The following is a 22,660-nucleotide window of genomic DNA, read 5'->3' on the forward strand; positions in this document are numbered from 1 at the left end:
GAGATGGAGGTGAGAAGAATGGCCAGAGCCAAAGCCAAAGCAAAAGGACTTCCTTGTCCCCTAGAAGCCCTAAAGCTCTATACTCCAACATTGAACGAAAAGTTTGTTAAAGCTGGAGATAGTCCACGCTATTGGGGATTCCCTAAACCGAGATTTGACCTTGAGACAAGAACAATGGTGCCCAGGTTTGAGCTGTTATTTGATTGCAACAATAAGCTTCTAGAACTAAAGAAGGAAGACACAAATTGGGTCCCCATTGATTGGGCTGATTACATGGACCCTGGTGCAATGACTACACTTCTGGGAGATGCCATTTGCAATATAGAAGAAGAAGAAGAGTACTAGGAAGCTTGCCAACATGCATTGAAAAGCCCGTATGAAGCAAGGACAAGTAATGAAGAAGGAGGAGAAGGCCCTAGTGATGATCATGAAGGTAGCAGCAACAAGAGTGATAGTAGTAGTGATAGCAGCAGTGACAGTGAAGGATGATAGCAATAGTAATAGTGAAAGCAACAATAGTGAAGACTATAGTTGCAATGATTGGGGTGAACACCGTAGTGATAGAAAGGATGAAGATGTAGGACTCTTTTATGAAGATCGCTTTGATGAGACATAGACTACTATGATGGAGATATAGAGGATGTTATGGAAGCTGAACCTATAGACATGGGAAGCGACGCCAGAAGTGATCAATATAGGCTAGTAAATGTGCTAGAGGTTGTAGGTAGGGAGGCTGGAGAGGCCAACAATATAGACTATGATGAACACCCTTATGGGCGTCCCTCAGATTGGAGCTATATTACTAATGTTAGTTCAAGGTCCAGTCCTCAATATGACAAGCATGGTAGAGAAATTCCTGAGTTAGGATCATTCCACAATTTAGATCTTGGCTTACTGACCCCATTCACTGAGGAAGAAGATGACATAGACGCTAGATTGGCCACCCTAGATAGAAAGTTGATGATCCACAGTTTCAGAAAATTAACATTGGAGAGTCTTGAAGATGAAGATGAGAGAATGGAAGTGAGCAAGTTAGAATATCTCCCCCAATACATCCATTTAAGCAACAAAGGAAAGCAAGATCTGTCTGGTGAGTGGATGGATAGCATAGAGTGCTTGGATGCTTATATGACTGGCAAGCCCATAGATATGGAGATTGATGATGAAGGCATGGATTATATGGATGAAGACCCCCTGGTACTGATGCTGAGGGAAGAAGAAACTCACTGGGAGCCACTTGCCATCGTTGAAGCCACAACTGAGTTGAAGAATTGGGCATGGGAGGGAGCCACCCACCCTATGGACGACTTTGCCATGAAGATCAAGACTGTCGAGCCAACCACTTCTATCAAGAAGATCAAGACCATCGAGCCAGTCACTCCTACCAAAAACATAGTTTCTATTCCTATTGAGTCTATTTCTGCTAGTATTACTATTCCTGTTGAGTCTGTTTGTGATAGTATTCCTATAGAGTTGGTTTTTGTTAAGTCTGTTAAAAACACTTTTCCTTATAATATGATTTCTGATTTTGCTTATTTGTTGGCTTTGATTGTTTTTATTTCTGATATTGGTAAAGAAACTTTTAATAATAAGGTATTAAAACAAGGGCATTTAGAACCTTTAAAAGAAGAAACCCAACCTATTAACCTGGGAACTAATGATGAACCTAAAATGATACAAGTGAGCAACACCCTGACCATTTTTGAGAAAGAAGCATTAGTTGTCCTACCGACAGAATTCAAGGAAGTATTCGAATGGTCCTATGAAGACATGTCTGGGATTGATATAGATATAGTATAGCATTGCATTCCAACAAATCCAACCATGAAGTCGGTCAAGCAGAAGTTAAGAAGAATAAAGCCAGAATGGACTCTCAAAATCAAGAAAGAGGTCGAGAAACAGTACAATGCAGGATTCCTGAGGTTGGTCAACTACCCAGAATGGTTAGCTAATGTGGTTTTGGTGCCAAAGAAGGATTGGAAAGTTAGAATGTGTGTATACTTCTGAGACTTGAATAAGGCTAGCCCAAAAGATGATTTTCCTTTGCCTCACATTGATATCTTGGTTGATAATATAGCAGGACATGCTTTACTGTCATTCATGGATGGATTTTCAGGATACAATCAGATAGAAATGGCTCCAGAAGATATGGAGAAGACCTTCTTCATTACTCCATATGGGACATATTGCTACAAGGTCATGCCATTTGGCCTTAAAAATGCTGGTGCTACTTACCAACGTGCAGCCACTACTTTGTTACATGACTTGATCCATAAAGGAGTAGAAGTTTATGTTGATGACATGATAGTGAAGTCCAAAGATCATGAGGGGCACACAACAGCCTTACAGAAGTTCTTCAAAAAAATCCAATTCTATAAGTTATGGTTGAATCCTAAGAAGTGCACTTTTGGTGTAACATACGAAAAGCTATTGGGATTTATGGTTAGTCAGAGGTGAATTGAAGTCGATCCAGACAAAATCAAGGCCATTGTAGAGATGAAACCTCCAAGGACTGAGAAGGAGATCCAAGGGTTTCTAGGTAGGATACAGTACATCAACAAATTCATAGCTCAGCTCACCATGACATGTGAGCCACTTTTCCGTCTACTCAAGAAAGAAGTTCCCACAATATGGAATGAATAATGCCAAGAAGCTTTTGAGAAGATTAAGAATTATCTAATGAAGCCACCAATACCTGAAAAGCCATTATTGTTGTATCTCACAACTACGAACACAGCAATGGGGGCTCTGCTTGCACAATACCTAGAGGAGTCTAGGAAAGAGAATGCAATCTACTACATCAGCAAGAAGATGTTGCCTTATGAAGAAAAGTATTCACCACTGGAGAAGACATGTGTAGCACTTGTATGGGCAACCCGCAAACTCAGACATTATATGCTTACTTTCAAAGTCTTGTTGATTGCAAGAATGGATCCTTTGAAGTATTTGATGGAAAAGCCTGTGCAAGATGGAAAAACGGCTAAATGGGTTTTGCTTCTGTCAGAATTTGATATTAAATATATGACTAGAAATCTGTGAAGGGGACAACGATTGTTGATCACTTAACCCACTGTTCACCTGAAGAAGCTGAAGAGATCCAAGGAGACTTTCCAGATAAAGATATCATGAGGATTGAGGCGGAATCATGGAAGATGTATTTTGATGGAGCAAATAATCAAAATGGAAGTGGTATTGGGGTTCTCTTAATCTCTCCAAAAGGGACACACATCCCATTCTCTGGTAGGCTCAACTTTCCTACTACTAATAATGCCACTAAATATGAAGCTTGCATTATGGGGTTACGAGCAGTCCTGGGTCTTGAAGTAAAAGAGTTGGAAGTATATGGTGATTTAGCTTTGATAATTTCTTAGATTCAAAATAGATGGAAGATCAAGGAAGAGAGGTTGATGCCTTATCATGAATGTCTTCAGAAGTGGGCCCCGAAATTCAACAAGATCCAGTACCAATATGTGCCAAGGATGCAGAATCAAATTGCAAATGCTTTAGCAACAATGGCATCCATGATGGATGGACCTAAGGAAGATGAAGCTAGACCAATAGTAGTGGAAGCTTATTGCATGTCAATAAAAGAAGATGAGGAAAAGAATGGAGAAGGTGAATGGTATTCAGACATTTTACAATACCTCAAGGATGGGACATACCCAAAGTCAACAAACAAGAATGATCAATTGACCATTAGAAGGTTGTCCACTAATTATATTATTTGTGGGGAGAGGCTTTACAGAAGATCATATGATGGAATTCACCTTCTTTGTGTGATAGCCAAGGAAGCACAGCAAATAATTGAAGAAGTCCATGAGTCAAGCTATGGGCCACATATGAATGCACACATACTATGACGAAAGATAATGAGGCAAGGGTATTACTGGACTACCATGGAAGCCGACTGCGCAGCTCATGTTCGCAAGTGCCATTAATGTCAAGTCCATGGGGATCTGAAGCACATGTCACCTATGCCACTACATACGATGGCTTCACCCTGGTTGTTTTCTACATGGGGAATAGATATTATTGGGAAGATTCACCCAACAACATCTAATGGCCATGAATTCATATTTGTTGCTATTGATTATTTCACTAAATGGGTAGAGGCTGCCTCATACAAGATTCTGAACTCAAAGAAAGTTGCTCAATTTATTCAGACTAATATCATTTATAGATATAAGGTACCACATGAAATTATCTCTGAGAATAGACTGCATTTTAAGGGAGAAACAGAGAAGCTGCTGCGACAGTTCAATATTCAGCACCACAAATCCTCACCTTACCGTCCTCAGACTGATGGAGTAGTTGAGGCTGCAAACAAGAATATAGGGCAAATCTTGAAGAAGAGCACGAAGAACTACAAGGTTTGGCATTTACAATTACCCTATGCACTTTGGGGGTGTAGAACATCAATTCGATCTTCCACATGAGTCACTCCTTATTCATTAGTGTACGGGATGGAAGCAATCTTTCCCATTGAAATGGGTGTCTGTTCACTGAGGACAATACTAGAAAGTGAAATCCCTGAACTAGATTGGTTGCAAAGTAGATATGACTAATTGTGCATTAGGAAAGCTTTTGGCAAGAAGGTAAGAACTAGAGATTTAAAGTTGGAAGATTTAGTGCTAAAAGAGATTCGAGCCCCAATTTAAGAGACAAACGAGAAGTTCAAGCAAAATTGGGCAGGCCCATATATTATCAAGCAGATATACTCTGGGGGAGCAGTGAGGTTGATGGACTTAGATGCAAATCCTTTCATTGAGCCAACCAACATGGATCAATTGAAGAAATACCACATTTGAGGTGATAGTCTAAAAACACCACGTCTGAAGTGGTTGTAAATTAGGTTATTCCCATTCATAGGTTCACAAAAAAGGGGGGGGGGTTTAGGTTGAAAAGCCGAAAGGGCAATCTACGCAAAAGGAGAGTAAAAAAAAAAAAAAAAAAAAAGAATGAGAGAGCCTTCTAGGTTGAAAACGCAAAAAGGTAGCCTTGGCAAAAATTAAGGTAGACAAAAAAATTAAGGTACGTAGGCAACCATGCATTGGTTTGGTTACAACTTCCCCAAACCCACCATTTACGTAGGATTTTTTTTTTTTTCAAAACCTAACCATTCCATAAATCATGCCATTACATAAAAATCCAAAAATCAAACCATAAAAACCCAAAACCTAAAAAAAAAAAAAAAAAAAAAAAAAAAAAAACCCTAAATGGAATCCTTAGCCTGAAAGTCCTAAATAATTCCTAAACATAAGAGTTTCACATCAACTTTTAAGATAAACATGTTCAAAGCCAAAAATAAGTAGGTCATTTTGTCTTCAGTCTTTTCTCTTTTGGTTGATCATTGATTTCCTTTATGCTAGGTATTTTGTCATCTTTGTCCCTCCTTTTAAATTCATAATTGTCATCATCATGTCTTTCCCGATTGTCTCTAAGAAATTGTTTTCTCATAGCAACCATGTTAACCTCCTTGTCAACAACCTTGTCTACCAACCAATTAGAGTATTATGTAGTCATCCTGTAAAAGTGAACCTTGACAAAAGATTGATCCACTCAGTTAATCATCTCCAAATCCAACAACATGTTCCTTATAGAAGTAGGATGTCCACAGGAGTGAAAGGTTTTCTTCCTTTTCCACCAGGCATTCCTTGCTCATATTGGAACTGCCTCAAGAGTCTATCTGCCTTATAGAAAGTTGCCCTCCTTAATCCAACTATGAAGATGTGATCTGGTCCAAGAGACCTCAACAGAGGGGGTGGTCACTTCCACCAATAATAATTCCATCGAATTGAGGCACTGGATTTCTTGTTCAGAAATTTCAGCCAGTCGCTTTTAGTTTGACACTCAGTTTTAATGATAGCTCTACTACGAAAACTGCCAGGACCATAATTACCAACTGTAGGCCTGGCAATCATATCCAGTCTTTCCATTAACCATATTTGCAAAGTCAAGGGACTCCCAAGAAAGTTTTGTGACTCTCCATCATGAAATACAGAGTCCAATCCTAGAAAATTTTTTTGCTAGGATCAAAGAAACAGGATTATCACCATCCTTAATTTGACTCACAACACTTATGGCTCGAGCATCAGCAAAACCGTGCCTTCTAGAGCAAAGAAAAATTTTTCCCATGAAGCAGAGAGCCAAGCCAAAGTTTTTCTGCATGTTGTCAGTCACTCCATAAGTACGTTTGTTAATCAGTTTTGAAAGAATTACACGAAGATCCACCATATGTTCTTCAATCATTCTACTGGTAATTGAAGTAAGAAGAGCATCAGACGAAAATTCCCTATGCCTGGGATCACAAGAAGCTACTACGGATTTCTTGCTAGGATCATAACCCAGAATAGCTAAAAATTCTTCAATTATGGGATAGAGTTCAACAGTTTTAAACTGGAACACATGATCTTCAGGATCCCTAAACTTCACAGCAGCATGGAGGAAGTCCCACTTGATCTTGACGTTCCTCAAAGTCTTGATTCCCTCTAGTTTGTAGGCTGTAAAATTAGTCTTAGTACTAAAATCAAAGCTACAAACCTATCTATTGATATCATGAATGGTTGAATGAGAAAAATTTTGGTTGTTAGCCATGGATAATCCTTGCTTATGATTATTGTGTCTTGCTAACCTTGATGCAGAGATTTGTTTACAAGATAGATGCTAAAATAAGCTACCTCAATTGTTAACTAGGTTTAAATAAGTTTCAAGAGTTTGTAGTTGACTAGGAAAGTGTTTCACGGTCTTAAACGAAGGAAATATTATTCAAAAAACTCAAAAATGTGTTGAAAAAGCACGGAGAGTTGGCCCACGGTGAGATGTGCCAGTTGGCACCTTAAAGTGCCATTCAGCACTTTAAGAGTGTCGATTGGCACGCAGCACCACCAAGGCTCATTTATCATGTTTTGTGTTTTTGGGCACTTTTCAAATCCCTTTTTAACCCTATTTAACACTCAAAAAGATTTATTTGTTAAATTGGGGCATTCAGACATGTCTTGTCCATTTGTAAAAAAGGTCACCTGCGTCATTGTTTTCAAAAGGAGAAAAAAAATTGATCAAATCAAGATTTTTCAAAGTCATGTGCTCATCTCTTAAACTAGGGGCATTCAGCCATGCCTTATCCCCTCTTTCTAGAATAAGTAAAAATCACTTATTCTTTTCAACAACAACAACAACAACAAAATTCTTTTCAAAAATGAAAGGTCATCGTGCACAAGAATTTAAACTAGGGGCATTCGGCCATGCCTCATTCATTTTCAAAAAAAGAGATCATCATCATCATCTTTTCAAAAAAAATCAATCAATATTTCCAAAAATCATGCATCCATTTCTAAACTAGGGGCATATGGCCATGCCTCATCCATTTTGAAAAAAAAAAAAAAAAAAAAATCATCTTTTCCTCAAAAGTCAAGATTTTCAAAAGTCATGCATCAATTTGCAAACTAGGGGCATTCGGCCATGCCTTATTCATTTTCAAAAAAAAAAAAAAAAGAAAAAAAAGATCATCATCATCTTTTCAAAAAAAAAAAAAATCATCAATCAAGATTCCCAAAAATCATGCTTTAATTTGCAAACTAGGGGCATTTAACTATGCCTCATTTAAGTAAGATCACCCATGTCAAACCCTGTCAGGTAAATTCAAACCTTTGCACTACAAAGCTTCATCAAGTAGACTCTAAACTTTTCTAAATCAAGCTCTGGCAAGGATAAGTCCATACATATTAAAGTCATCAAATGCAAAGATCAAAGAGTGGTAGTTCTTGAGTTATATAAATCAACTAAATGAACCCCCATTTTTCTTACAGGAAACCTTCAAAGGAAAAATCTCCATGAATAAATCTTCAAAGGACAAATCTCCATGAATAAATCTTCAAAGGACACATCTCCATGAACAAATCTTCAAGAACAATTTTCAGATTCCATCAAGATCGAGGAAGAGAAGCCCCTTGGTCGTCACAATCCAGGTTCCGAGGTAGCGAAGCCCCTTGGTTACCTTCCACTTAGATTGAGGTAGAGAAGCCCCTTGGTCGCCGCAATTCAAGATTAAGATAGAGAAGCCTCTCAATCGCCCCAGGTTTTGAGGTAGAGAAGTCGCTTGGTTACCTTCCATCTAGATTGAGGTATAAAAGCCTCTTGGTTGCCACAATCTAGGTACTGAGGTAGAGAAGTCCCTTGGTTACCTTCCATCAAGATCGAGGTAGAGAAGCCCTTTGGTCGCCACAATTCAAGTTCCGAGATAAAGAAGCCCATTGGTTACCTTCCATCCAAATCGAGGTAGAGAAGCCCCTTAGTTACCTTTTATGAGAGTGCTTTTTTCTTTAGCACACAAGCCCAAGGATCCTGGGCCAAATAGTTGTGTTTTGGTGGACTGGGCTTGGTTCACCGCAGCTAAATGGGGGCTGATTATGAACCAAGTTGTGCGCAAGTCACATAAATCTCCTTAAGGCAAAAATGCGATTCCTCCCTGGGTGTACTGTCGTGGGATCCTGGGACATACTGTTGTGGGATCTCGGGGCGTATTAGGCCTGTAAGAACCCAGAATCTCTGGTTCTGTGCACTATACAATCTTTCTCCATGCTTGTTATGCAATGAAGTTTTGTCCTTTCCTTTTACCTCTATAGGTCCTACACAAGAACAACTATACAATGCACATATCTTCAAATAATTGTTAGTTTCTTAGATTAGGATATATATATATATATATATATATATATATTAATACGTATACATATATGTAAATGAATTTCATAAGGATGATTCAACCAAGAGGATCCTGGCCCCAATTCTCACAGACTTATGCTTTTGCACAAGACTTGTGGGATTTGGAACTCAAGTCTGAGTGGCTTTGCTTGGGCAGGGACTCAGCTTTACAAGCAAGAATATATATATTGAGCAGCAAGAAGCAGTAAAGGAAGATAATATAATAAAGAAATATGCAAAGTAATTGTTAGAAATTCTCAAATCAATATGAGATATTTCATTATTTTTCTTGATTGTGGATTACAAATGTGCTCACTAAGACGTGATACAAGGTTCAAATAAGCTCAAAAATTACAGACTTTGATGGCTATTCAAGCCTCTAAGACTTGCAAAGTTTGAATCCTTTTGAATCCAAGTATGTGCTATAGTGGCTGTTTCTGGGATACCGGGAGACATTCCTCTGTTTTTCTTAAATTTTACAGAGTTCTAATGACTCTGTTTTGATATTCTTCCTACTGAAAATCCTCTCCCTTCAACATGGGTTTTCTCTTCCTTTTATAGCGTGTTTTCTAGGGCTCTGAGGTACTAGTGATTTCTCTCTTTTGCCCCTCAGAGCTCGTGCTGTGTCATTTTCTTAGGAGTTGGTCTCTTCCCTTTTTTCTCATGGTTTTCATCTTTTAATACTGTTTCTCTAAAAGTCACTTGCTGACTTTCCATTCCGGGGCGTCCTAGCCTTCAATCTCTCTTCCTTCAAGATTTCTCACTTTTCAGACTCAGCTGCGGTTGTATTTCCTTGCTGTCATTATTCCCAAATAGTTGGAATCTTTTACTGCTGGGTTGAAAGTTCTCTTCCAATTGCTTCTACGTATGATTTTCTCATTCTTGGTTCCTTGTGGTATAACTCCTTTGTTCATGAATGTTTGCTTTATACTTTCTGATTCTTTGCTGCACCACTGGGTACTTGAGAAGGACATCTCTGTTCTTCCTTTCTTGTATTTCGTGGTACCTCTCTTGAGCTGTTTCAATCCCACAGTAACTGTGCTGCATTACCTGAGGATCCCGGGCCTCCGCAGCCTCTGGGTATCCCGGCCCAGTTCTTTCACTGGACTTTGCTAGACTTTTTGATGACCTTTTTGCTGTAAATCTGAACATAAATTGGGCCTTAATGTTGATTCTTCTTGCTACTTGAATTGGGCCTTCTTTATTTTTCATGGAATTGGCTTTTTGTAAAATTTTGGCCTTCAACATTAGCCCCCCGAGCTCGTGGGTTACCTGTAGCCCACGCGCGAGAAAATAAATTGTTTTTGGACACTTTTCTGGTTTGTAGAATTAATGTGTAGATCAAATAATTCTTAAGGGAAACTCCAAAGGAATTGCTACACTTCCTTCATGGGATGTACTAACATGTTGCGAAAGGTTAGAATTCACCTTCATATTAGTATTAGGCTGTAGATTGGTATTCAATAAATCAACTTTGTCAAACTATCAATAATATATGCAGATATATATGTATAACCAAATTATATTGGTATCGCATTTGATACTAAGAGTATATTTCTAGCACTAACGTTTTTTGCTAGCAATTCTAGGATATGCCTTTTTTTGAAAGTAGCATACAAAAATCATGTTGAATGCATATTAAATCTTAATATAAGATAGCACAGCTTTGTCAACAAGATTTTGTTTGTTTTACAAAATAGGTTGAATGAGGGGATCCCCCATGAACTTTGCCAAAGATATTCTATGCATTGTAGTACATGCTTGCTATGGCTAAGGTGAATAACACCAAGATGTTTGCCCCATGAGATTTTTAGTCCATGAATAGTGACACCAATGGGACCATGATATCATAAATCATTGAATCATAAAAACATACTGATTTAAAGTCTAATCAAGGTTAGCTATTCTTCTTAAAATGTATTAAGAGATAGAAACTTCCCTGAGGACATGACTTAGAAGGCTTAGGAACATCTCCACGCCTTGCTTTAGCTAAAGACCTTGCTCTTCTGGTGGATGCTCTTGATCTTTGCCTCATTCTTTTTCCAAATTGTGAGAGATTATATAATATTTCAGGTTGCAGCAGATTATTCACATACCATGCCACCAATTATATTGTTGTTTGAATTGCTATATTCCATATAGTTCATAAGCTAAAGAAAATAACAGCGGCTGAACTTATGTACAGTATGGTTCGCACTAGACTTCTTAATTTTCATCAAGTAAAAGATATATCTAAGGAAAATTTATAATCTTGTTTTAGCCCCCAGTGTATGCACTGGAAAAGCCAACTGCCAAATAAGATATGGCAATAAAAATTACTTCATGTATATGAAACCATGTGAGGATCTCAACCACACAAGAATTCCAAATTTGATTTTTGATAATTGGTCGAGTAAGAAGACCAAAATTTTTAGAATTTTCGTTTTAATCTATATGAATAAAATATTAGTGCATAGGTGATACCTCTTGCACAACATTTTGCAGTGTTTTGATATATTCAAACATGGTAGTAATGAGTGGGCTTACCAAAAGGGTACCTTTCTTTTGTTAAGTCGAAATACCTCCAAGCCTTTAGTGAGTTTGCACCTCGAAGGAGGAGGGAAATGTCGCTAGCTGGTTTGCAATGTCATTGACTAATCTCTTTGTATAGAAACTTGCAAAAGTATCTGTGCTTGTGTGGCTTCGAGTGATGTACTCTTAGAATTTTTTTTTTTTTTTAAAGTTACGCCTTCCTTGCTTCCTTAGGCTCCTTTGAACCAATTCCTTTCAAGGAGGTCAATCTTGTGCACTTTACACACCCACTTTTGGGTTTTCATACCCACTCGAGGCTCTTTCTCATTGTACCCCTCGTTGGGCCTTGCTTACAATTTGCATCCTTTGCCAGGATGTGCTACGGCTTGTACCTATTGCTGGTACGTGTTACAGTTTGTACCCATTGCTGGTACATGCTAAAGTTGTAGCCATGACTGGGATATGCTTACAATCTGCACTTTTACCTATTGTTGGTACGTGCTACAGCTTGTACCCATAAACTTTTGCTTTTGACCATTTTCTTGGTCGTAGTTGGAAACTTTTGCTCTTGGCCAATTTCTAGGCCATGTATTTAGAAAAATGGTTCTAGGCCAAGTTTTGGACCAGGTACATGGAAAGTTTGCTCTTACCAAGTCCTAGGCCATTTCATTTGGAAAAAATCTGTTTTGGTCAAGTCCTGGGCTAGGTACATGGAAAATTTTCCCTTTCCAAAGTCCTAGGCCATGCCACTTGGAAAAAATCTGTTTTAGTCAAGTCCTGGGCTAGGTACATGGAAAATTTTCCCTTTCCCAAGTCCTAGGCCATGCCACTTGGAAATTTTTTTTTTTTTTTTTTTGATCAAGTCCTGGGATAGGTACATGGAAAATTTGCCCTTTCCCAAGTCCTAGACCATGCTACTTGGAAAATTTTTGTTTTGATCAAGTCCTGGGCTAGGTACATGGAAAATTTGCCTTTTCCCAAGTCCTAGGCCATGCCACTTGGAAAATTTCTTTTTTTTGATCAAGTCCTGGGCTAGGTACATGGAAAATTTGCCTTTTCCCAAGTCCTAGGCCATGTTACTTGGAAAAAATTCTGTTCTGCTCAAGTTCTGGGCTAGGTACATGGAAAATTTGCCTTTTCCCAAGTCCTAGGCCATGCCACTTGGAAAATTTGTTCATGACCATTGAATTTTTCAATCTTCAGAAAAAGTTTCTTTGTAGCCCTTCATTTTCAAGTGGGCTTACTGAACTGATTTCTTTTCTTTTCTTTAAAGGGATGAGGATTTGTTTTCTTCTCCGAGGATTTTCTAAAATATCCTTTCTTGGCTGTGAACAAATTCTTTATGGAAAGAATCTTCTTTTATGAGTCATCTAAGGTTGCTCTCAATGGTAGACTGATGGCCAGGAGCTCCACCAAGATGATTCTGTCATGGTGTTTTCTTCAAGTGGGGGATCTTCGTACGGGGATCTTCGTACGGGGATCCTAGAAGAGGATGACTTCCTCTAGGCATGCTCGTTGAAGGCTTTCTCCACAAACCTCATAGTCTGTTTCTTTACAAGGATCTCTACCGCTACTACTTTTTTAGAGATCTTCTCACTTAATAGGTATTTCTCTTCTTCGGGGAACTAGGTCAGTGAGTTTGTTACAGCTTGACTCTTGATAGCTCTGGGGGTCCTTCAGACCTATGTTGTATTGGGAAATTAATATTAACCACCTGGCTATTCTTCAAGATTGTAAGGGCTGATTGAGGAGGGTTTTTATTGGATGAGAGCTTGTCACCAATAGGATTTGGTGGGATGAAAAGTAATGATTCAGTTGTTGAGATGCATGACTGCCATACACGCCCTTTCTATGTTGGGATACCTCATTTCAGTGTCCTTCAATGCTTTGTATGCTTGGGATCAAGATCCCAGGTACAACAATAGTGATTTTGCCATGGACTAGTACCCATATAGTAGGCAAATGACTCATGATTTGTTGAAGTTTTATGAAAGACATTTGGTTGCTCAACTCCCCATATAAAAACATTCTCCTTTTTCAACAGTTTGGATAGTCCACTAATGACCAAGGTTGGTCTTGGTGTGAACTTCCTAATGTAAGAAACTCTTTCTAAGAAGCTCTTGAGTTCCCTGATCGTGGTATGCCTCTTCATGGTTGATATTGTTGTTGCCTTAGTTGGATCTATGAGGAGATTGATGTTAGGCAAAGGAAATTTATCCTTTGGACGTGCCTTATTTAATTTGAAGGAGTTCACGCCAATAAATCTTCATATTTTTTCAATAGCTCCACCAGTTGCTCTTTTTCCTGTACTGACTGCTGATTAGGATGGGCCCTGGGTTCCTTGCGTCAGCCTCCAAGTTCACCTTTTCTAGTTTTTCCTTTGGTAGGATTTATGTCTTCCTTTCCATATCTGTAAGTTTCTCCAGGATCTTCGTAAACAGTATATTAGCCTTCCTCCTTCTTTCTTTTTCTGTCTAAGGGATCCCTCAAACCATGGGCATTGCTTCCTTCTTCTAGGATGGGAACCCCTCGGGATCTTGGAGATGGGAAATTCTGACTCATCATATCCCCAGGTTCCTCCAGGATCTCTTCCTGGGCTATCATGTAAGATGGTGGTCTGAGATCCTCTTGTAGGCTACATTCAGGTCCCGCGTGCCTTCATAAGCAATATTCTGCTTTCCTTCCAAGTTTCTTCTTCTTCTGCGATAGGAGCCCCCGGGATCCCAGATATGGGAGCCCCCCGGGATCCTAACAATGAGATATTCTTCAGCTGGAGCCGATTCATCATAAAGTATATTTTCCACAAAGTTTACTATGTGCTGGATGAAAGGACTAAGATTGGCAGCGACTTTTATGGGCTTCCCATTCAATCCCTCTTTCACGTGCTAATGGTACATTGAGAGGATCAGACAATACTTGTGATGTTGTGGTTGGCCTTTAGAGCTAGTTGTAGGTGTTCTTCAGTGGTCTCTGTATCTCCTCCAAATCTTGTTATTTCCATGGGTGAGCCCAATCATTGAGCTGCAAGAGATGATAGATGCACTGTATAGTTGTTGAGTTTTCAATAATGTTGATTTTGCTGCTGACTTGCAATATAGTGTTTCTATTGATTTTCTTCAAAATATATTTAAGGTCCACTGCATAATAGGTTTTAGCCCCCAAGACATGAGGCGGTTGTTGAATCATACTTGATCCACCTTCTCTTGATGCTATTATGGAACTTCTATCCATTTTTCGGATGCCTCCATTTTTTTTTTCACAACCATTTTACTTTGCTGGATTCGTGGAAATACTTCGCCATTGCTGGAACTAACGATCTTTTAGGCTTTGCTGAAATTGAGAGTGTACTTAGCCTTGCTGGAATTAAGGATCTCCTCAACTTTGTTGGGATCAAGGATCTCCCAGGCTTTACTTTCCTGGAGTTAAGGATCTCCTAGACTTTGCTGGAATTAAGAATGTACTCAGCCTTGCTGGAATAAAGGATCTCCTCAGCTTTGTTGGGATCAAGGATCTCCTCAGCTTTGTTGGGATTAAGGATCTCCCAGGCTTTGCTTTCCTGGAGTTAAGGATCTCCTAGACTTTGCTGGAATTAAGAATGTACTCAGCCTTGCTGGAATAAAGGATCTCTTTAGCTTTGTTGGGATTAAGGATCTCTTCAGCCTTGTTGGGATCAAGGATCTCCTCAGCTTTGTTGGGATCAAGGATCTCCCAGGCTTTGCTTTCCTGGAGTCAAGGATCTCTTAGACTTTGTTGGAGTTAAAGATGTACTCAACCTTGTTGAAATAAAGGATCTCCTCAGATTTGTTGGGACCAAGGATTTCTTAGGCTTTGCTGGGATCAAGGATCTCCCAGGCTTTGCTTTCCTGGAGTCAAGGATCTCTTAGACTTTGCTGGAATTAAGAATGTACTCAGCCTTGCTGGAATAAAGGATCTCCTCAGATTTGTTGGAACCAAGGATTTCTTAGGCTTTGTTGGGATCAAGGATCTCCCAGGCTTTGCTTTCCTGGAGTCAAGGATCTCTTAGACTTTGTTGGAATTAAGAATGTACTCAGCCTTGCTGGAATAAAGGATCTCCTCAGCTTTATTGGAACCAAGGATTTCTTAGGCTTTGCTGGGATCAAGGATCTCCAAGGCTTTGCTGGGATCATGGAACTACTCCACTTTGCTAAACCCGTGGGTGGAGCCAAGGAACTTGTCCATTTTGTTAACCTGCGCCATATGATATTATTATCAAGTTGCTGCAAAATTATTTAGCCCCACAATGTGAGGAAATTGCTTTGCTATATAATTTACATTTCATCAAATCTCTTTGATTCACTTACTTCTCTTTCTTCTTTTTCTTTTTAAACAAATGAAACAATATCATGAATTTTTTTTTTTAAAAAAGAAAGAAAGAATACATTAGCCCCCAAATGTGAGGCCATTTCTCTATTATGTAGCTCATACAATCTTCATTCATCAATCTCTATTTTATTTTTTTTGCGCACTTCTCCATTTTTTTTTTAATGAGACAATGTTTTGATTGTTAAAATATTATTACATGACCCCTCTTACCCCCTTTTTGGAAAGAGTAGAATCCTTATGAGAAAAAAGGTTTTGCTTCTTCTAGTTGAGTTCAATATTTATTTTTCAACCTTTTGGTTGTACTTTATAGGTTAGCTGTACTCTCAAAACTCCTTTAGTATTAGTTAAGTTTTTATGAAACCAGTGATTTGCCTTTGGAGACCAATGGTACAAAGTAGTTTCACACCACCAATACCTCATTTAACAAGCATCTTCAAGTTTTGGACTTCAAAGTTTAGGATTAAACTAACTGCATAAATGCTAATCAAACTGACCAGCTTTCATCTCATCACTCCCTCCTACCCTTTCTATTGCTCAGGGTGTGGAGTCATTAGCAGCCAATCCCATGCCATGTTCAAAACATTGTGAACTTTTGATCAATGTCAAAACCATTTAGCAACATGGTCTCAACAACCAATAAGTTGAAATAAAACAATATTGCAGTATCTTTTATGAATATTTTTAAAATGAGGTCCATTTAGTTGGAGGATGAGCATGACAACCAAACTTATCTATGATTCTATATTGTATAGAACAAGTGTCTACTTCTATTGCTTTCATGCAACATAGTGAAAGCTATCCATTTGAAAACCATAGATTTCGGTCCATTATGTTCAAAATATAAAATGGAGAAAATAATGATGCATAAAACTTATCTTGTGTTGGGAAGTTCCCCAAAATTCCATATAGAGTCCCTCGGTAGAAAATTTGTTGGAGGAACCCACACTTTTGGGATCTTAATGTTGAATGCACTAAGAGGAACTTTCCTTCCTCTAAGTGTTTCCTAGCTTTGGAGCCGTGCTTGCGAAGGGACTGCTTTTTCCCTATCCTTTTTCCCAATCCCCAGTGGAGTCGCCAAAATGTGAGAGTGCTTTTTTCTTTAGCACACAGGCCCAAGGATCCTGGGCCAAATAGTTGTGTTTTGGTGGACTGGGCTTGGTTCACCGTAGCTAAATGGGGGCTGATTACGAACCAAGTTGTGCGCAAGTCACATAAATCTCCTCAAGGCAAAAATGCGATTCCTCCCTGGGCGTACTGTCGTGGGATCCCGGGACGTACTGTCGTGGGATCCCGGGGCGTATTAGGCCTGTAAGAACCCAGAATCTCTGGTTCTGTGCACTATACAATCTTTCTCCATGCTTGTTATGCAATGAAGTTTTGTCCTTTCCTTTTACCTCTATAGGTCCTACACAAGAACAACTATACAATGCACATATCTTCAAATAATTGTTAGTTTCTTAGATTAGGATATATATATATATATATATATATATATTAATACGTATACATATATGTAAATGAATTTCATAAGGATGGTTCAGCCACGAGGATCCTGGCCCCAATTCTCACAGACTTATGCTTTTGCACAAGACTTGTGGGATTTGGAACTCAAGTCTGAGTGGCTTTGCTTGGGCAGGGACTCAGCTTTACAAGCAAGAATATATATATTGAGCAGCAAGAAGCAGTAAAGGAAGATAATATAATAAAGAAATATGCAAAGTAATTGTTAGAAATTCTCAAATCAATATGAGATATTTCATTATTTTTCTTGATTGTGGATTACAAATGTGCTCACTAAGACGTGATACAAGGTTCAAATAAGCTCAAAAATTACAGACTTTGATGGCTATTCAAGCCTCTAAGACTTGCAAAGTTTGAATCCTTTTGAATCCAAGTATGTGCTATAGTGGCTGTTTCTGGGATACCGGGAGACATTCCTCTGTTTTTCTTAAATTTTACAGAGTTCTAATGACTCTGTTTTGATATTCTTCCTACTGAAAATCCTCTCCCTTCAACATGGGTTTTCTCTTCCTTTTATAGCGTGTTTTCTAGGGCTCTGAGGTACTAGTGATTTCTCTCTTTTGCCCCTCAGAGCTCATGCTGTGTCATTTTCTTAGGAGCTGGTCTCTTCCCTTTTTTCTCATGGTTTTCATCTTTTAATACTGTTTCTCTAAAAGTCACTTGCTGACTTTCCATTCCGGGGCGTCCTAGCCTTCAATCTCTCTTCCTTCAAGATTTCTCACTTTTCAGACTCAGCTGCGGTTGTATTTCCTTGCTGTCATTATTCCCAAATAGTTGGAATCTTTTACTGCTGGGTTGAAAGTTCTCTTCCAATTGCTTCTACGTATGATTTTCTCATTCTTGGTTCCTTGTGGTACAACTCCTTTGTTCATGAATGTTTGCTTTATACTTTCTGATTCTTTGCTGCACCATTGGGTACTTGAGAAGGACATCTCTGTTCTTCCTTTCTTGTATTTCGTGGTACCTCTCTTGAGCTGTTTCAATACCACAGTAACTGTGCTGCATTACCTGAGGATCCCGGGCCTTTGGCAGCCTCTGGGTATCCCGACCCAGTTCTTTCACTGGACTTTGCTGGACTTTTTGATGACCTTTTTGCTGTAAATCTGAACATAAATTGGGCCTTAATGTTGATTCTTCTTGCTGCTTGAATTGGGCCTTCTTTATTTTTCATGGAATTGGCTTTTTGTAAAATTTTGGCCTTCAACACGTTTCATCCAAATCAAGGTAGAGAAGCCCCTTGGTTGTCACAATTCAAGATTGAGATAGAGAAGCCTCTCAATCGTCCCAAGTTTCGGGGTAGAGAAGCCCCTTAGATACCTTCCATTTAGATCAAGGTAGAGAAGCCCCTTAATCAACCACCCCAGATTTAGACTAAGATAGAGAAGCCTTTTGGTCAACCCAGATTTCAAGATTCGCTTCAAGTTTATCAGCTATCAATTAGGTCAAGAATTCAAAATTTTCATTTCTCAAAATAGCAAGACACTAGTTCTATGTTCTAAGGTTTGAGATTTTAAGGTTTAGTAATCCTCAAAAAGTCAACCTCAATTAAATCATGGCTGCTAAAATTAGTGTCTTTGTTTTACATTGACATTCACTTTGCAAGCTTTGTTAATAAGGGGCATTCTGTAGACACTCAATTTTGTACCCATAATTTAATTAAGGAAGATGGCTAGAATGACCAGTCATATACCCGAAAAATCATGGTTCCATTACATGCATAAATTCATTCATTGCATAACATAAGAATGATCTTGAGATTCTAACGGTCGTGACAGTATGCCTGAGTTCCAAATTGGACCGTCGGATTGAAAGATATCGCATGATCAAGTTTACACGATCAACATGCATTTTGTTTGGGTGGAACCAACCACGCATGATTAATTTAAATTAATTCTAACTGGTTAAATAATTAAAATTAATTAAATAATTTTGTGATTTGTTGCTAGTTAGTGTCAAAAATAGACTTGCTTGCATGGGAATAAAAAGGATAATTAAATAACAATGAAATTGTAGATAATCAAGACTTTTTGAGATATTTATCTACAAGATAATCATTATTGTAAAGACTTGAATCATCAAGAAAAGGGGTTAAATTTTTAGAATATAGATTAAAAGTGTGTCTAAGTGCAAGTCCCAGCTAAAAAAAACTCAAAAAAGGAGTCCAAAGTGGACCAAAACTCAAACGTGGGTCTGGCACCCAAGAGGGCCATTCGGCACTCTTGGAGTTCCAATCAGTACTTTTCAAGTGTCGATAGGCACAAATTCCAGGCCCAGCCTGAGGACTTCTAGATTGAGATAAACCTTACATTTTTCAATTTTTTTAGAGATAAGGATGTGTCCCAGTTCGTATTTTGATCATTCAGCTAATTTTTTGAAGCATTCTCACCTCTATAAATAGAGGATGCCTCTCAAAATCCAGCAAAATTTTTCACGCTTTCTAACCCCTCTTTTTGGCTCTTCTCTTCTCTTCTTTTCCCCCTTACATTCAAGACGTTCTGGGGGCTCTAACCTTAGGAATTTCTTTTCTATAAGCGAAATATATTAGGCTTCAAAGAGTTGGATAAATTTCTTTGAATCCTAAAATATCCTTTTACTAAGAAGAACACGCTCATGTAAGAGGTAGTCTATTTCTTTTCCTTTTCTAATCTTTTCTATTAATTTTGTTTGATGATGCATGAATAGGTTTAAGATGTCTTATTTATTCTGGTTTTTAATACAATTGCCATGTTTGTTTGAATTTTTTTTTTTCCCTTAAATATGCTCTTAAATGATTTGTTGTTATGATTCCTCTCTTGAATCTCAAAATCTACTAATGATCAAAGATCTCTTTAAACTAAAAACTTATCTGAATTTTTCAGATCTGATTTTCAAAACTCAAAATAGATCTGTATTTAATTTTTTCAGATCTGATTTTCAAAACTCAAAACAGATTTGTATTTTCATTAAATACAGATCTAATTTATTTTAACCACAAAACTGATATGTATTTTCATTAAATACAAACCTGATTTTTTTCAAAACTCAAAACTGACCTGTATTTTCATTAAATACAGATTTGATTTTTTTTTAACCGCAAAACTGATCTGTATTTTCATTAAATACAGATTTGATTTTTTTTAACCGCAAAACTAATCTGTATTTTCATTAAATACAGATCTAATTTTTTTTAACACACAAAACTGATCTGTATTTTCATTAAATACAGATCTGATTTTTTTAAGAAATATTTTCTTTGTCATACAATTGCAGATTGTGAAATTTAAAAGAGGAAATTAGAAGTTAAGTTGAAGTTTTGTATATGTGATGCATGTAAAATAAATTTATCTAAGGAGCACGAATCCTCTTCCAAAAAGTCTTTTTATTTTATGTCCAATAACATATTTGATTTTTTTTTTATAACCAAAAATCGTTTTCTTTATTATTAAAAACAAATTTGGTTTTTCTTGATAAAATCATTTTTTTTAATTTACAAAAAAACAGATTTGATTTTTTTCTTTATCTACAGAAATCTAATTTCTTTATCTACATCAAAACAGATTTGATTTTTCTCTACAAATCCTTTTTTTTTTCATCTGCATAAAGACAGATCTGATTTTTCCTTACAAATCTCAATTTTTTGAATTCACAAAACATATCTGAATTTCTTAAAGAAGGGGATACATTCATAAGATAAATTTACTTGAATTAATTTCAGTCAATGTTTGTCATGTATGCTCAACATATCATTCACATCATGCAAAAAAGGGTATATTGGCCATTAGAGTCTAGAAGACCAGACTCTATCTGGGCAGAATGGGTGCCTAACACTTTCCCATTCTGTAACCTAGCCCCTGAACTTAGGACTTTTGGATAGGTAGATTAGTGTCTTATTTTTTATTATTTTTGGTTGATTGTAACTAGGAACAAAAGTTTTGTATTCTTTGACATAGATTGTAACTAGGACTCAAAGCATTGTAAGGTTTAATTTACCAAGATTGTATTTATCTTTATTCAATCAATGACAATGAAATATCTTGATCATGTATTTTGTATTTAGTTTCTTCTTATTTTTTGTATAAAAAAGTAAGTGGTGACTCCACACCACTTACCCAAAAAGAGAAGTGCCCTTAAAAGCACCAAAAAATCTCTTTTTCGAGAGCACCTTTGCTTTCTCTCACAGTAGTAACCAATGTAGGCACCGTATTTTGTCCGTCCTCGATTTGCGTATCGGACCCCAAAAATTCCAAAAATATTATCTTTTCTCCATGGGGTCGTAGAAACATCTAGATTGATGTGGTGCAACCCGTTCGAGCATCAAAGCACTCAAAATGCCACTTCAGGTCAAATTTACCAAAATGCCCCTAGTCAGCCCTCGGTTGACCAAAAGTCAAAGTTGGGTCAAAAGCATCCCAAAACAACATTTTTCATGTTTCTTCATCAAACCAGAGCTACTTAGTGATTTTCATCAACTTTGACCAAGTTTGACCCAAGGTTGACTCTAGGGCACTAGAAACCCTAGTTTTGATCCAACCATCAAACAGTTTAGGACTAGTGCCATTGTGAAGATTATCAAATTCACCCCTTTCAAACGACTATTCATGGGTAAAAATTAGAGTTAAAACGGTTGAGATATCTAGAAAACCATAAAAAGCGCGTCAGGATGCTTCTCGAGGCCATAACTTTTGATTCGATCATTGGATTTTCAAATTCTTTACATCTAAAGCTTTCCAGGGATACCAAGATTAGCTCAATCTAAGTCTAGGAAGGCCTTCAAATATGCATCCAAATTTGAATCGAGATAAGACCAGAATTGCTGATGTTAGCAAGCTGGCCGACAGCCCTACGAGGTATATGTCTACTTTTCATGTTTGTGCTTAAATCCACATGTTTTTAGACTCTGTTGAGGTCTAAAAAAAAGGTCATAATAAAATAAGCCCAAAACAGAAGAACAAGTCAAGCCCAAAAGGAAAAATTCAGGCTAAGCCCAAAGCAATAGATACGGATGACCCATGGGGGAATAAAAGGAAGGCCCAAAGGATCCTGAAGCCCAGAAAAGAAAGAAGCATCCAAAAAAGAGACCACGGCAAAGTATAAAGAAGCAAGGATCCTCAATAAGCGCAGATCCCTTCAAGCACAAATAAAAAGGAAGACTGGGACAGATCGATAGAAAGAAGACAGAAAAAAAGAAAACAAGAAAACAAAAGAACGCAAGCGACCTCTCATGGCACAAACAGAAGAGGCCTCGGGGAACCAAGACAGGGAAGAAGAATGATAACAAAACGATTTTTAAAAAGGCAGAACAGGATTCCGCCCAAATAGGAAAGAAACGGAAAAGTAGAAGGCGCCAGAAGTGGGGATGCCGAGAAGGGCATACCTCAGCACGTCCCAAAGAGGATGGCCAACCAGAAGCTTTCGAAGGAATCAGAACCAAGAGAAGGAAAGAATGAGAGAAAACGGAAAAGGGACTTACCGAGACGATGAGGACATAACATGCTCTGTTTGCAAAAGAACAAAACAGGGGAACCAACGGTTCCCCGGGACGCCCAGAAAACTCCATTATAAAAGGAGGGGATGGGTTGTGAAGAAGGCAGCGAAAAAAGTGAGA

The 22,660-nt window shown here is 38.0% G+C and overlaps 1 protein-coding gene across 1 annotated transcript; it reads left to right on the top strand.

The window, feature by feature from the left end:
• Window positions 1–2,739: 2,739 nt before the first annotated feature.
• LOC126713057 (uncharacterized) lies at window positions 2,740–3,860 on the top strand. The gene is made up of 3 exons (XM_050412703.1): window positions 2,740–2,988; window positions 3,030–3,323; window positions 3,372–3,860. The coding sequence occupies exons 1-3, from the start codon at window positions 2,740–2,742 to the stop codon at window positions 3,858–3,860; spliced, it is 1,032 nt and encodes a 343-aa protein (XP_050268660.1).
• Window positions 3,861–22,660: the final 18,800 nt, after the last annotated feature.

This window comes from Quercus robur, chromosome 1 (assembly GCF_932294415.1).
Source record: "Quercus robur chromosome 1, dhQueRobu3.1, whole genome shotgun sequence".
NCBI lineage: Eukaryota > Viridiplantae > Streptophyta > Magnoliopsida > Fagales > Fagaceae > Quercus > Quercus robur.